General features: G+C 37.1%; 2 protein-coding genes across 8 annotated transcripts in view; one reads left to right on the forward strand and one right to left on the reverse strand.

The window, feature by feature from the left end:
- Positions 1-15,961, forward strand: part of LOC131425629 (uncharacterized) — a 279,128-nt gene that overhangs the window by 189,054 nt on the left and 74,113 nt on the right. The gene's annotated exons all lie outside the window — the stretch shown is intronic.
- LOC131425624 (adenylate cyclase type 9) overlaps positions 1-15,961 on the reverse strand; it is a 54,233-nt gene that overhangs the window by 32,763 nt on the left and 5,509 nt on the right. Inside the window, exons 1-2 of one of the 7 annotated variants that reach the window (XM_058587654.1) lie at positions 515-737; positions 298-383 (exon numbers count right to left, since the gene is read on the reverse strand). In XM_058587654.1, the coding sequence (XP_058443637.1) occupies positions 298-333 (36 nt within the window). In that variant the 5' untranslated portion in view covers positions 334-383; positions 515-737. Of the gene's footprint in view, positions 1-31; positions 738-5,826; positions 6,112-15,961 lie in introns of those variants that run through there. The other 6 variants (XM_058587657.1, XM_058587652.1, XM_058587660.1 and 3 more) reach the window with 6 other exon arrangements.

Raw genomic sequence — 15,961 nt, forward strand, 5'->3', positions numbered from 1 at the left:
GTCCCGGTTCTTCCGCCAATGCCACCCCTACCATCCGGTTGTGGACCATTCCAGCATATTTTAATTATAAACGATATCACACCAAGCGTCAAAAAATCGTTTGTTTTTCTCGTTTTGTGAACACGCGAGCAATTATTCCGAACGGGCCAAATTAAACCAAACATTGAAATGAAATTCGAAACCGAAAATCTCGCAAAATTTCTTCATTCCGCACGGTGCTGGTACGAATTTGGATTTGAAGTTTCTTTTTTTTTTGTTGTTGCAAAGTTGTTTATATTAACGATAAGCACTACACACACGTCGTCGTCGTCGTCGGTTAGACCACATGGGCATGGGCGCCACTTTCCTGTTCTGTGCTTGCACTCAATACCCGGTTGCACCCGCTAGCAAAAAAAAACACACACATCCAATAATCATCGTGCGCACCGCAAAAATCTGGCCTACTGCGGTCTCTGTTGATTCGGTGGTTCGATAATCGTTCATCAGCAGCGCGATCAAAGCAAACTGTAACGACCTGTAATAACTAGATATTCGATATAGTAGTCTACAGTCGGTTCGGACTTGGAACTGATCCGCCGAACAGGTCCGTAGACGTGGACGATTCGAACCGGTCGCAGTTTGCGCTCATACTGACTGAGAGTGTAGTTCATTGTCATCCGAATGCGTAGCGGATTGCCTCCCCCCGTTCGATGGTTTTGAATAGCGACGGTATTATGCTAGCATCCAGTGTTGCCGGGAACGCGGGAAGAGTCAGATTTTCGTGACCTGTCCGGAGTTTTGAAATACAAACGAGAGACAGTTCGTCGAATCAAAATCCTAATAGTTCTTGAGAACTGTAAGGCAGATAAATCAAAATTAAATGAAATGAAGCTATTATTGCACTTCATCATTACTTCGACTATAGCTCGAAGATCTCAAATGCCATTATCTCAATTTTGCGATTCATGTCTTCATAAAGATCATACTTTCGTTAAAAAAGACTAAAATTAGTGACTGAATATGACTGAATTGGTCGCAAGAAGAAGAATCGAGATCTTAACATATAAAAACAAATTGGAGTAGGTTATGTCAGAGACATAGCCGCGAGATTGACGTAGGACTGCATTCGAGATGTGCATAGATATTAACTGATTCGATACCTTTTGGACGTATAAGATTTTATAGTCCCAAAAAGGACCATTCGGTTTTGTATTCTACAAATTAGAGCGGCAGTTTAAGACAGTTTTCTAAATAAGTTCTTTACGTTAATTTTGGAGTCCTGAAACGGACCGTTAGTGGCTTTGGAGTATTGAAAAGGATTATCTTGTTACGGATGATTACTTTTCTATACCAGGAAGTTGGGTGCCATTACAAGTAATTTGTATAAGTTTGAACCTAGACCTAGAGGAAATCATTACATAAATATAATCGCAACGCAAGTCTTACAATCGCTCATATACTTTAATATGTCATCAATCTTAATATTTTAGTGAAAGAAACTATCAATGCTGTACGGGATGCATTTCTGGCTTTCTGAAGGACCAAATTGTGGAATTCTCTACGATATTAAACACGGAACGGAACGGAACCTCATATTCGCCATGAACTGGAGCACCAGTTGAATAATTCGCCATGAACAGGAGCACCAGTTGAATAATGTCAGGTCACGGGAGTAGTTCCACTATTTTGATGTAGATGGCGGTCTGTACACTCGATGTTAAAGGATGAACGCAACCAAAAACCGCTGGCATTTCGCAATGGTTCAGAATCTGTCAATTTTTATGGCGGCGTCCTGTTGCTCACACTCTTCTCTAACCACTTGTGCAGTTGTTTATGCGTGGACTTTCAGCAGAACATCGTCGAAAAATTGTGTACAAAAGGTGCACAGAACGCGGACTGTCACTGAGAAAGATAGCAAAAATGGAAGGGGTAAGTGAAAAAGCCGTGCGAAATGCAATCAGGAAGTTCGGTGAGGATAACACCTTTGAGGATAAACCGAAAACGGGTCGAAAAAAAGGTCCAGCTAACCCTCAGTTTGATAAACGTGTACTGAAGGCGTTCGAGCAAAAGAAGGAGATTTCAGTTCGGGATGTGGCCAAAAAAATGGGCACTTCGAAGTCAAATGTTTTTCGTGCTAAAGAACGTTTGAATCTTCGAATCTATAATGAGCAGAAACAACCAAAACGTAGTCCGAAACAAAAAGCATCGATCAAGCCGAGGGTTTGAAAGCAGTACAATACGATTCTTGCTGGAAATTTGAACTGCATAATCATGGACGACGAAACCTACGTGAAACTCGATTACAAATCCTTGCCGGGACCACAATATTATACGGTGCGAGAAGGGCAAGTGTTATACCAGTCCGAGACATCGATTGAAGTCGAAAAATATGGTAAGAAAGCTATGGTCTGGCAAGCAATTTGTAGCTGCGGTAAGATTTCGAAACCCTTCATCACCACTGCTTCAATGAACAGCGAAATATACATCAAGGAATGCTTACGAAAACGACGTCTACCCATGATTCGAAGCCACAAGGATCCTGTTGTCTTCTGGCCAGATCTTGCTTCTTGCCACTACTCGAAATCAACGGTAGAATGGTATACTACCAAAAATGTCACTTTCGTCCCAAAAGACATGAATCCACCAAATTGCCCACAACTTCGACCAATTGAGGAATTTTGGGCATTAACGAAGGCACATCTTAGGAAACATGTCTCGGCAGCCGAAACCATTCAACAGTTCGAAAGAGATTGGAAAAAAAATGTCAAAACTTGTCACCAAGAAGTCTGTACGGAATTTAATGAGGGAAGTTCGCAAGAAGGTGCACCAGCTAGTCTACAATGGCTAAGTAGCAAATGTTGAGAATAATATTCTGTTGTTGTAGTCTAATATTATCAGTATATCGAATAAAATTTGAATATCTAACACTACATTTATTTACAGCGAAATCAAAGTGCGTCCATACTTTCTGGGACAGTCTTTATGTCTCAAACACACAGCAGGCGCAGCGTTTGAATGACGCGTTTGAATTGGCGTATCGATAATCTGCGCTCCTGTTACTTCTGCGTGTAATATTCAAGCTAAATAGTCCAATGCACAATGGTCCGAAATGGGAAATTAGCGTGACAAAAATATTTTCACCATTAAATATTAGTTTTTTGTAGTTGGTGTCTTCACAAAAGTTGTTTGTAATCCTTTTGATAAAAAATGTTACTAGGGTGGTCCTCATTTAGATTGAAATCTGAAATCTAACTTTCGAAATTGAGCTAAAAAATGATTTTTGTACGATAAAGTTGTAGGAAATTTTATTTTGAGCAACTTTTCTGAAAAAAAAAACCACCTCTCTAGCTTTTTATTTGATCGAATTACATCAATTTTACCGAATAAAAGTAGGGTGGCTCCTGAAAATTCACTTTTTTTGTTCTAACTTTTTTGTGAAACGTTCTACAGAAAAGTTGTCTTGAGAAGAGTTGTTGTACTAATTATTGCGCACAATTTTGTTCTACCAAACTTTTTTATATGAGCTACTAGTAAAAAGTTATGATTATTTTTTCATCAAAAACTAGTCGAGCTTCAAATATCAAAATTTATTAGATGCCAGATTGAGAAAAATGTATCGTATGCGGTTCCTGAAAGGTCATAATATAAGTAAAAATTTAAGAGAAAATTGGGAGGGTGTTATTTTTTTAACTTATTTAAATTAGTTTTAAAAATACCTTCAAAAAACTCAAAAACATTGCATAACTCTTAAACGCCTTAACGTATCAACATACTTCCTTCAGCAGAATAATAGTATCAATTTAGTTCTACAAGTGTTCCATACGTTGTCTTTCCGAGAAATGAGACCCACATAAACTACAGCCGAAAAAAGATTAGTTGTAAGTCCTTCCTGAAACCTAAAAAAATCATGCCAAACCCAAGACGAGCTTGCCGAATCGTTGAGAGTGAGTCAGCAAGCCATTTCAAAACGTCTCAAGGCCCTGGGTATGATTCAGAAAGAAGGAAACTGGGTGCCGTACGAGTTGAAACCGAGGGACGTCGAGCGCCGTCTATTTGCATGTGAGCAACTGCTTCAATGACAAAATTGTAAGGGTTTTTTACATCGAATCGTAACCGGTGATGAAAAGTGGGTTCGATACGATAATCGTAAACGCAGAAAATCATGGGGAAAGCCCGGGCATGCTACTTCGACGAAAGCAAAACCGAATATTCACGGCGCCAAGGCTATGATTTGTATTTGGTGGGATCAGCTCGGTGTGATTTACTACGAGCTCTTAAAACCGGGTGAAACCATCACTGATGCGCCTTAGTCGCGCGCTAAAAGATCCTCCAACACGACAATGCTCGGCCTCACGTCGCAAAAGTGGTCAAAAAGTACCGGGAAACACTGGAATGGGAAGTCTTGCCCCACACGCCGTATTCCCCAGATGTCGCCCCTTCTGACTTCCGACCCATTCCGTTCGATGGCACACGGCCTGGCAGATTAACATTTTCAATCTTTCGAAGAGTTGGAAAAATGGATCGCTTCATGGATAGCGTCAAAAGAGGACTCCTTTTTTCGAGCCAGGATCCAAAAATTGCCGGAAAGATGGGAGAAAGTTGTCGCTAGCGACGGAAAATGACAACTTCTCGTAACTTTACTTTCACCGGTTCGGATAGTAAATTGCAAACTTTGCCTTTACTTTCTGACATATCAGAGACTCGGATGACTCGTATCGCCAAGATGCCTAAGTGCCGACTCCTCTGGTAGAAGGTAAAAGTTTAGATACGAGAAACCTTTTGCTTACTTAAAATGACCCTTGTCACGTCTCACTTTTCCGCACCGACTGACTGATTACTGACTGACCAGAAGTCATAAATAAAAAAGTAAAAAAAAGTCCTTCCAATAACTTTTGATATCAATTTTCAATTTGGCAACACCAAAATCCCTCTAACTAAGAGAGCAGAAAATCGGTTCGGTCAACATTTACAGCAGCGACGATAAACCGAATCAACAAACCTGCTGCTGCTGCTTCTGTTGTTGTGCTTTTGTACGAATTTCTTCTACTGCTCTCTTCCGGAGCCGGACCACCATCCTTATGCCACTAGTACTCCGCTCGGAACCAGAAGAAAACCATACCGTAAGCAATTTGCGACTTGTTTTGACTCTGACCACCGAACACCGCAGTTCGAACAAACATCTCGCGCCTGTTTACCATCCATCAGCACGTACTAAAAGCGCGATCGCGATAGCAATTGACAGCATATTACATCAGCTCGGACCGGACGCAGAACGGACCGATCTCTCTCTCTATCTTTCTCTCTAGACAGAAACTGTCCAAACCTGTTGAGTGCTGAAAAGCTGACACTTGTTGCTGTTGTCGTCGCCGGCCGCGCCGTGTGTTTCGTAACTGACCAGCGGATTTTACTACTAATTAGGCATTTTACTGTCTGTCCACTGACCGTCAGCTGATGGTCACTAATCGTCGACCGTTGGCGGCTTTGGTTGTACATTCGTTTGTCGTCGTCTGTGCGACCCCGCACTAGATCATTTCCGGTCCAGATCGATTGATCCATAACCGATTCAAGCGATAAGCCTCTGACCGGGCCTGACGAGCAAGGAGCCAGATGTCAACGCAGTATGACTCAGAACGATTTGATTCGGTTGAATTTACTCAATATTTTCAATCCATCAGGAGGATCCGGTTAATTTGTTGGGAACGCTCGATTTCAGTTTATTGCCGAATCTGATTGATGGTGGTTGTTGGACCACAGCTCTAGCGAGCAGAGAAACGTATTTTCCGCTTTGAAATTAAGCCAAATTTTAATTAAAATTCTTAGTTAGTCGCTAACATGCCGCTAACTTACCTCGGACATGGCTGCCAACGCAGTAGTCAATCTCGGTGTGATGGTGAATACGACCCCTAGTCTGAGTGCACCGTCGCTTCAGGTTACTGGAAATGACTGATATTGAATGGTCATCGCAGACGCTTGACGTTCGATGTCGATTGTTTTCAGATGATCACCACCTGGTTGTAGGCAAGCTAGTATTGACTTCTACTACTACTACTATTGCAACTTTGTTGTTGTTGCTGTTGTTATTGTTACTATCGTGTATTGTTGGTTGGATCTGGTCGACGCTGGTGCACATTCCTAAAAAGGTAACGAAACACAGAAATAGAGAAAAAAAATAAAAATTAATGAATTGACAATATAAAGACAAGGTGAAGCCCACGGTTTATGTTGGCTCTTATTTTGTTTTTTTTTCTTGTCGTAGTTTCTCAATGTAGGCTCAAGCTAGGGCATGATCCAATGCATGGTTATTAATTATGACTGAAAAAACTAGGGTTTGGTGGCTGTCACAACCAATTCTGATTATTTAGGTGTTAAGTGGATGACCGCTGACATTTTTTTTCTGGATTGGCTATGATTGAATGACAAATCGATATCGGTTATGATGCAATATTCGGAGATCTTATAAAACCCATAACAAGTTAATGAAGCCCATGAATAAATTATAGACCTGAGAAATGTCAGGATCAAATTCAACAGGTTTACCCAAATTATAGGCTACTCGAATGGTTGCCAGGTAACCACGAACTGTTACGGGGACCGATAATGACGATCCTCACAAGAAGGAGTAGACTTTGTTGCGAAAAGTAAAGGTTAAAGCGACGACACGACCAGCCACTCCGAAGAAAAATCGGCATGAAAAGTGTTCTTGAACGATTTACCATCAGTTACCACAAATTGAGTAACCCCTTGCAAATGATAAAAATAATATTCTCGAGCAACACTGCTTCATATGTTATGAACTAGTTGCCAAGGAGCCCTAACGTAAATAAATAAGCAGTTGGAGAAAGCTGTGAAAATTCAGTTAAAATTTTATTTAGTGGAGGACTTTATGTAAATTCAGTGAGAAAGAGGAACTATTTGCTATGAACGACAGAACCAAACATCATCAGTGCTAGCAAAGAGCATGAGATTAATCAAATTTTGGAGTTTGTTTTTACGGGTTTTTTTTAAGAATAAGAAATTAACAGTTGTATATATTTTCATTTAGCTAATACGGGCTTCTATTTCTTGTAGTTTTTAAAAAAGACACCATCAATCAGTATAAGAATCCGTGATATCTCTATTTAGTTGCACTTTTCGACACATATAACGAAAACCGGAAATCTTTCAAAATACTAAAGAATATGGAAGTTCTTAAGAAAATTAATATGGCGCAGAAAAATTGTATCACAAAGTTCATAGTGTCATACAATATATATTTTCTTCTTTTATGTCATCAATAACAGACTTTACATTTAAACAGAAAAAAGTGTAAAAAATTACCTTAATAAATTCATTTTATAGCGTGTATTCCGAACCCAAGTTTTGTAATTTTAGGAATAATTGCATAAACACCAGGATGCTGTATTTTCAAAGCCAGATACAGGAAAACTGATCACGTTTATTAACATCGGTAGAACCTACCAACATCAACATTGGAACAAAAGATAACATGAAATTTGGGTTTATTCTACATTTTTTGCTGCGATGGACATGAAATGACTACAATTGTAAGAGTAGATGAAAGTATTTTATTTACAAAAACGCTACATTTGATTGTGATAATAAATTAAACTGCTAAAATATAGGACCAGTAGTTCTCGGTTAAAATGCATGCTAGGCATGACAATAGCGGCCCTTACACGAGCATTAAAAATGTCATTTTAAATGATGACTAACTAATGATATAATTCAAATTTGTTTGAAATCTCGTCATTAGTGCACCATTACACGTTCATTAAAATGATATTATTTTTTAGTAATGACATTTTGAATGACTCGTGTAAGGGTCGCTAATATGCTTACGCGTAATTTATAAAGTCCCCCCAACGGATCCTATTATTCGTCACCGGTGCAAGAATTTTCACTCATAAGACACCGTTTCTCTTCAAAGTGAAGTTTAATGGAGAAAAGTTTCGTTAAATCAGGAATAAACATGTTACTATATTTGCTTGACACAAGTCAATTCGAACCAGAACCGATGGCAGATATCTTTTTGTCGTGAATACGACTTACTTTACTATGGGGCGCCTTTTCAAAATTTACCCTCTGGGAGAGTGATAAGTTTTTGATCGTGAATATCTCTTGTTATACTTAATGCAACAATATAATTTTTTCTCCATGCTATCAGCAATATAATCAGGAATTTGTGATTAAATTTTCAACAGTGTAAAAAAAATTAGAGGGTTGTATTCAAGACACGACCGAGCACAATAACATTAAAAATGAAACGTTTCTAGGGTCTCCATAATAAATACAAAAATAAAGATGATAATGATGATGATACACTAAACTTCACTACACTTCAAAGTTACTTGAAAGCTCAATTTTAGATACAAACAACCTAAAGATTTAAACCTGAACAAATAAAACTATTTTATTTTATGATGATAATTTTCGAGAAACGTACAAACTTATTAATTTGATTTGATTTACATCGTTTATTTACCCCCAGTTTTAACCTAATAATGGTCGTTCACTGAATGGACTTATTAATTTTATAAACAATTAATCGATCCAAAAGAATGTTGTACCAGTAATCTCAGTAATGGTGTAATTTTATTAATCCTTCAGAATCGTCGATAATCTTCGGAAAGTGTCGGTTAATAATATGGCAACAATACGAGGAAGAAAACATGTGAAACAGGCCGCATAAAATATTTAGTTACTTACATTGATTTTCGCTTTGGCATATTAGGAATATACGGAATGGATACGCAACGAAATTCCGAAATTTTGTTCATATCGTAACTTGATGCTATTAACACATGAATGAACATTGTCATAGTTACAACGCGTGTAGCCATCAGACGCTTATTGTTTTGAAGCAAATAATAATTGAACTGAAACTGGCCAAATTCATGTAAAATCACAGGTAAACTAATCTTGTGTTTATCTTTGATACTATACGATATTGCATCTAATTGTGCTGTATATGTGAACCTGTGGAACTCATTTATACTACTAAACCGAGGAGGCCGCTTTTAGATAAGTTTCAGAATTCAATTTTGAATCTTTTGAACCGTTTAATTCCTGGTGGGACAACAACTTGTTCAGTCGCATTGTCACGTTTTGTTCGTATGGGAATGGGAATTTAAATATACAAACCGATCCGTTGAAAAATTAAAGCATTTTTAAGCTTACAATATTGAAGCTTTGGAATCATTTAAATTAGGAAAACCCATTAACAAATGAACGAAGAACAAGCGCTGCAAATTAGATCCGAAAAATCTATCGCCGATAATTCTAAATTGGCCTGATAGTTACCAGAGAACCAAAATGAAATACTCAATTCAAACCAATTTTTCAAAGCTATGCAATTGAAATATTCAAATGACGTTATCTCATAAGTTTTGGTTAAATGTTTCCGAATCGATTGGTTGTTGAATTATATAAATCCATCAACAAATGACTGAGTTTAAGCGTTCAAAATTATGACAAAAAAATCTTACGCGACTAGTTTTGCATGTTTTAAATTGACAGCGAAGTGTAAGGCATTTTTAATGACAAAATTGACCAAAAATTTGCTAAATACATGGGATATTTCAAAAGAATCGGTAATCACACTGATTCGGTTCTTCAATACTGGATGATATATAAGATACTCAAGCGAAAACGGTGTTGCACTGATAGCAGGAAATTTCACCAACACATAATGCAAAAGCGACAATCCAGCAAGTGAACGCATATACAATCCAGTCATCAGCTCACTGGACGAGCTACTTGTTTCATTCGCAGTCAAACATCAACTAGGTACAGAAATATTGTGCAGCCTATATTTATAGATTTCTTTTCATACTACGCAGAACGATGTGGTATTTTTTATGCATGACGCAAAGCCTCCTATGCCGAACAAGAAGTTGACGTCATTTTGTACAACAGGGATTGGTGGATGAAAACATAGATCGATTCCAACCATTTTTTCAATAGTATGCTATTGAAATACTGAAACGACGTCATCATACATGTTTAAGTTAAAAGTTTCCGAATCGATTGGTTGTTAAATTATAACAATCCATCAACAAATGACCGAGTTATTAACGTTCAAAATTATGACACAAAAAGGTTACGCGACTATTTTTGAAACTTTTAATTGACACCCGGCCCCATATAGTGAAGAGTAAGGCATTTTTAATGCCAAAACCATAAATAACTCAAAATCTATTTTTTCTCAAACTTTTGGAAACAACGAGGAAAACTCATCTCGTTTGCTTGCCTTTTTCGCACCAGGACGACGGTTTTGAGGTAGTCAGGCACATATCAGTTGCGGTGTTCTACTGGCCGAGTGTAATAGTTAAATCTTGACCGAGAATTATTCATTTTTTCTAGTACGTTAGACGGAACTGGATATCGTACTGAGGTTCTTCACCACCATAAGTAATAATGAGGTGGTAAAAACTTCAAATGCTCGGGTGGTGCTCTTCTTCGCATTCAGACGTCGTGGCTAGCAGTAAACCAGTAGTAGTAGAGAACTGAATTTTAGTTAAATTCAAGAACTAATCTCAGAACCTAGATTCTGGTCCACCTGAATTCTGGAGTTAATTTTTATGTGGAACACATTTTTGTTTTCTATATTTTAGAAACTCAAGAACAGGTTTTGAACAATTACAGCTCAGTCAATTTTATATAAATTATTAATATTATGTCACCATTCGATTGGAAATATTTCTACGTATTGATTTGAATGTTCATAGCCTTTTATTCTTAATTGTATATCATTGAAATAATGGTTAATAGCTAGCAGTGTCCTATTTTGTCTGCAAAAAATCTCCGGCATACCGGATTTCCCTGCTATAGTCGACGGTTTTGAAGAAGTAAGAGATATATCAAAGGGAAAGCATCGCTTTTGAGTGCATAAGATTAATTTCTAATTTGTATAAGATGAACTCGATTGATAATGAGAAAAACGTTTATCACTTCAATCGAAATCGCAGAAAGGTAGAGAACCGCTATAAAAATAACTGCTTGCATACAAAACTTGAATACAAGTTTATCGAAGAGAAGCTTAAATATCGATATTCGTATCGCAATCATGTACACACATATAATTGCATACATTTGGGCTATTGATGTAATTTCGTCGGCTACAAAGAAATACAAATTAAGACAAATAGTGTCTATATTCTGGGTTAGCAGATTCTCGTGCATTTGCGGATTCAAAAGTGTGACGATTAATTGAAAATGTCGATCATTAGAAATTTTGGTTGCCTTGTTCCACATCAATGGCTCGAACAACCCCATGGGGCTGATCATTGTAGTTTTATGTTCCGAATTTAGTTTCATACTTCTATTTCAAAATTTCGTTCCAGATCACTAACTAAATCCAATCCAACTGAATCCAATTTCAGTAATTTGAAAATGGTTTCAAATTCAGGGATTCGAATCCAGAGATATGATTCAGGATTTTTCAGAATTCATTAACAAAATTCAGGATATGAATTTTAGATCTGGATTCTGAATCTAAATATTGGGTCTGAACACCGAATCATTTAATAACTGAATTCAAAACTTTAATTCCTGATTTAAATTTCAGAATTTAATTCATCAATTCAGTCTCAGCATTCATTTCAAGAATTCAGAACCTACATGTTGGAACTAAATTGTGGACATGATTTCTGGAATTAGATGCTGGAACTGAGTTCAGTTTCTATATTAAGACTTGGAATTCAAGTTCAGAATTTAGTTCTAAAATAAGGAAATTGGGAAAATTCTAAAAATAACTTCAGTTCCTTGCTTCTAGAACTAAACTTATGACCTGGGTTTTTGATCTAGATTCCAAAAATTTGCAGTTGAATTTGGAGCGTGCCCCAGATTTATATATTAGCTCTTGAATTTTAACAGTTATAAACATTGGACAAATTACGCAAAGCGGTTTTTTAGAACCACTCAAATATTTCCAAAGGATTTTGAGTATTTCTACTAGTATCTAAATCTACAAAACTGTATTTGTTCCGTGTTATTTAATTGTATGGTAGAATATGTTTGCCGTCAATAAGTCGTACTGTAGTAAAGAAAGTGGCAAAATATACACAATCTAATACGAATGATTATCTCTATCCGGAAGTGAGAAAGAAATATGTCAGTTTTATTCGTATACACGTCCTCCAGTTATGTCTGTGACATTACCCACCCGCCTTTTTGTTTCAATTTCCGCAATAAAAAAACACAGTATGCAAACGATTTAGAGTTAGATTTGTTTACATACCTTATCTTCAATAACTAATAACCATGGTTATGTTATTCAAAATCAACAGTTTTTCGAACTGTGTTACCAGATTCACAGAAAAATTATGCAAACTCATTTTGACATTTTGAGTTACTGAGGGGTAGTTAGATTTGCGATACAGTTTCAATAGGCGAGTGGCAGGTCGTGTCGTCGGTTAAAGCTTTCTGATATCTCTGATCAACTATGGATGAAACGCTTGATCCTGTAGATTACACCGTGAGATAGAGGTTTTGAGAGTTACGTGATGGTTAAAACTCCACTGCCGATAAAGCAACAAAATAGTAGTTTAGTTTTTGGAGCTATATATGTTAAGAAGTTTCTTGAGGCCTATCTGAATCACCGTAGTTTGGAGTAATGGTACTATGGAATTAACCTTTATGTCATTCGTTTTTTCGGACTAGCTGACCCTATGTGCGGGATTGGAAATCGAACCCAGGCGGGTTGCGTGAAAGGCATCGACTTACCCATCCCGCCCACACAATTTGGAAAAAAAATTCCATTTGACGAAGCGCTTCACTCGACGTTATCGTGAGATAGGAAGCGTTGCGTTAAGTTAAAGAAGCTAGAAAGCAGTGCATACGATAATTTTCTTAAATTAAAGTTTACAAATCATATGAGTTATTTTGTGGAAATTATCAATGTTTAAAACTGTTATAAGGGTTAGATTTTTGCGGTAAACGAATTACGAAGCGTTGTATACGTCGCTGTTTTGTGAGTAATAAATGTTACAAAGCGTTACATGCGCTATTTTTTTGTAAGTTATAGGTGTTACGAAGCGTTACATGCGTTACTTTCTTGTGTCATTGGTGTTACGAAGCGCTACATGTTACTTTTTTGTGAGTCATAGGCATTATACGAAGCGTTACAAACGTTAATATTTTGTTGGTTATAGGCGTTACGAAGCGTTACTTGAATTACTTTTCTGTAATTTATAGGCGTTACGAAGCGTTACTTTTTTGTAAGTTATTGACGTTACGAAGCGTTACATACGTTTTTTTGTAAGTTATACGCGTTACGAAGCGTTATTTTTGTGAGTCATTGGCGTTACGAAGCGATACATGCGTTACTTTCTTGGAAGTTAAAGGCGTTATGAAGCGTTACATGCGTTACTTTTTTGTAAGTTTAGGGCGTTACGAAGCGTTACATGCATTACTTTTTTGTAAGTTAAAGGCGTTACGAAGCGTTACATGGGTTACTTTTTTGTAAGTTATTGACGTTATGAAGCGTTATACGCGTTACTTTCTTGTAAGTTAAAGGCGTTATGAAGCGTTACATGTGTTATTTTTTTGTAGGGCGTTACAAAGCGTTACATGTGTTATTTTGTCGTGAATACGACTTACTTTACTATGGGGCGCCTTTTCAAAAAGTACCCTCTGAGAGAGTGATAAGTTTTTGATCGTAAATATCTCTTGTTGTATCTAACGAATCAACATAATTTTTGCTACATGCCATCGGAAATATGATCACAATTTTATGATAAAATATTCAGTTGTGTGACATAATCTCAAATAATTCAAAATTAAACTTTTCTGAAATGTTTGGTATAAACGAGTATCAAAGAGGATAATTCATAAGGCGCGTTTGCCTTTTTCAAATTTTGAAAGCTCATAGCTCAGTGATCTGTGAAAGGATTTATATAATCTAACTACCAATAGAATCGAAATTTTTCAACTTAAGCGTGTAAAGAAAAAGCATTGAAGTATTTCAATAGTACACTATTGAAAAACCTGTCTCATTTGACCCATGTCAACACCAGCCAATCATAATGCGTTCTGAGGAAGAGAACAAAATATCTGCTGCTGTACAACAAATCGTTCGAGAAAAATGTACCGAAAAGTGTTGAATATCGTAGTGAGTTCCACAATTTGGTCCTTCTGGAAGGTAGGAATGTCCCGTACAGTATCCTGATAGTTTCTTTCAATGAAATGCAAATCCGAAATGAAATAATCGACATTAAAATTCTGTATAACGCTATTTTTATAGCCGTTAGGACCGCCCATTAATGAAAAAGCTACAAACGAAATCAGGTAAAAACAAACCTCTCAACAAAAATTTGATCAGTTTGGATTCTATCGCGACTGCGAGCAGATGTATTTTGTGTCGTTTGCAAAGCTAGTTTCGCTTCCGACAAGAGTGATTACGTCACAGCTGCCAGTCATTTGCATTGGTGAAAAAGCAACGGTGGAGAGCATTACACAAAATCAGCCGTTCAAATTGCTATAAAAGTTTTCTAAAGGAAGTTCGCAAATCGAAAGGAAATATCCTCAGTTTAGTGCAAATCTAGAACTGTTTGATTTGATTTTTGCACTTTTCGCTGTGTGAAATTCACAGTAATCTAGATCAAGTGAAGCCTTCTTTGGTTTTGCGAAAAATGTGGAAAAGTGGAATGCTTGCATAGTTCATACAATTGATCAACTAATTGATATTCGGAAGTGTTAAGGAACATGTCAGTTGTTTTCGTATTCACGACATCCAGTTATGTCTCTGACATTATCCACCCGCCTTTTTGATCTGTAACAAAGAATGAGCAATTTCGTAATATGCGAGAAAATCAATTATAAGAGTATTTTGATTATAAATTGAATGACTTAATGAACCATCTTGAAAAACATGCACAAATGCATCTTCTCATATATCAGCCAATTAAAAATACTCATGGTTTATAAGCAAACATAGCTAGTGTTCTACTAGCGTACAAAACATGTCATAAGCCCACTGCACTGAATCACTGAAAATATTCCGTATTTCTATATGTTGGTTTTGCGATATACGCTTCTGGTATGATTTGTTCTGTATGCTCTTCTATGCCGTCAAAAGTTATGGTTGTCGATGCACTAACATATGGGTAGGATTGAACAACTGTTTGAGAACTTTCCATAACTCGCTGCTGTTTTGTTGATTTCAATCGATCTTCCTCTGTATGTATTCATATCTAGTCTTCTTCAGGACTCGTGAATAAATATTTTCGTTCTACTCCAGTGACTATCGTTGTCAGTTCTACAGAATCTCTTGTACTGTTTATCCCTCTCCCGTTTTAACCGTAAGAGGTCTATTGAGTACCAGCTACTCTAGTTTTCCAAGTAACTTCGAATTACGCTGTTTGCAACTCCTCTGAGTCCATACATTCCTAAATTCTGAAGTAGAATTTTGTGATTAATCGAATCAAATGCTGTATACTTATTCTGGATTCTGAAATTGGATTCCTGACTGAATTCAGCTTCCTAATTTAACATAAAGCCGCCACGATTATTTTTCACAAAGGTCCAATTTTCGACCATTTTGTCAAGCATTTGAGAGTATATTTCAGCAATGACACGTTGAATATTAGTTTTTAAAGCATCAACCGTTGCAATGACTTCACGTACCTCCACAGAAAATAATCGTGTGGCGTCGAATCACACGAACGCGGAGGCCAATTCATCGGTCAATCTCTCGAAATAATGTTGTCGTTGAAATGTTCTTTCAATAAACCGATTGTTTCGGCCGCAGTATGACAAGTGGCACCATCCTGTTGAAACCACATTTCGTTCACATCCTTATCTTGGAAGATTTGGCAACAAAAATTCATTGATCATGATTCTGCATCGATTCCCATTCACGATAATGAGGAAGGACATCATTTTTTAAGAAATAAGGACCGATGATTCCACCTGCCAATAGACCGCACCAAACTGTATATTTATCGAGATGCAACGGTAATTATTGGAAGGAGCGCTGTTCTGG

This window comes from Malaya genurostris, chromosome 1 (genome assembly GCF_030247185.1).
Source record: "Malaya genurostris strain Urasoe2022 chromosome 1, Malgen_1.1, whole genome shotgun sequence".
Classification (NCBI taxonomy): Eukaryota; Metazoa; Arthropoda; class Insecta; order Diptera; family Culicidae; genus Malaya; species Malaya genurostris.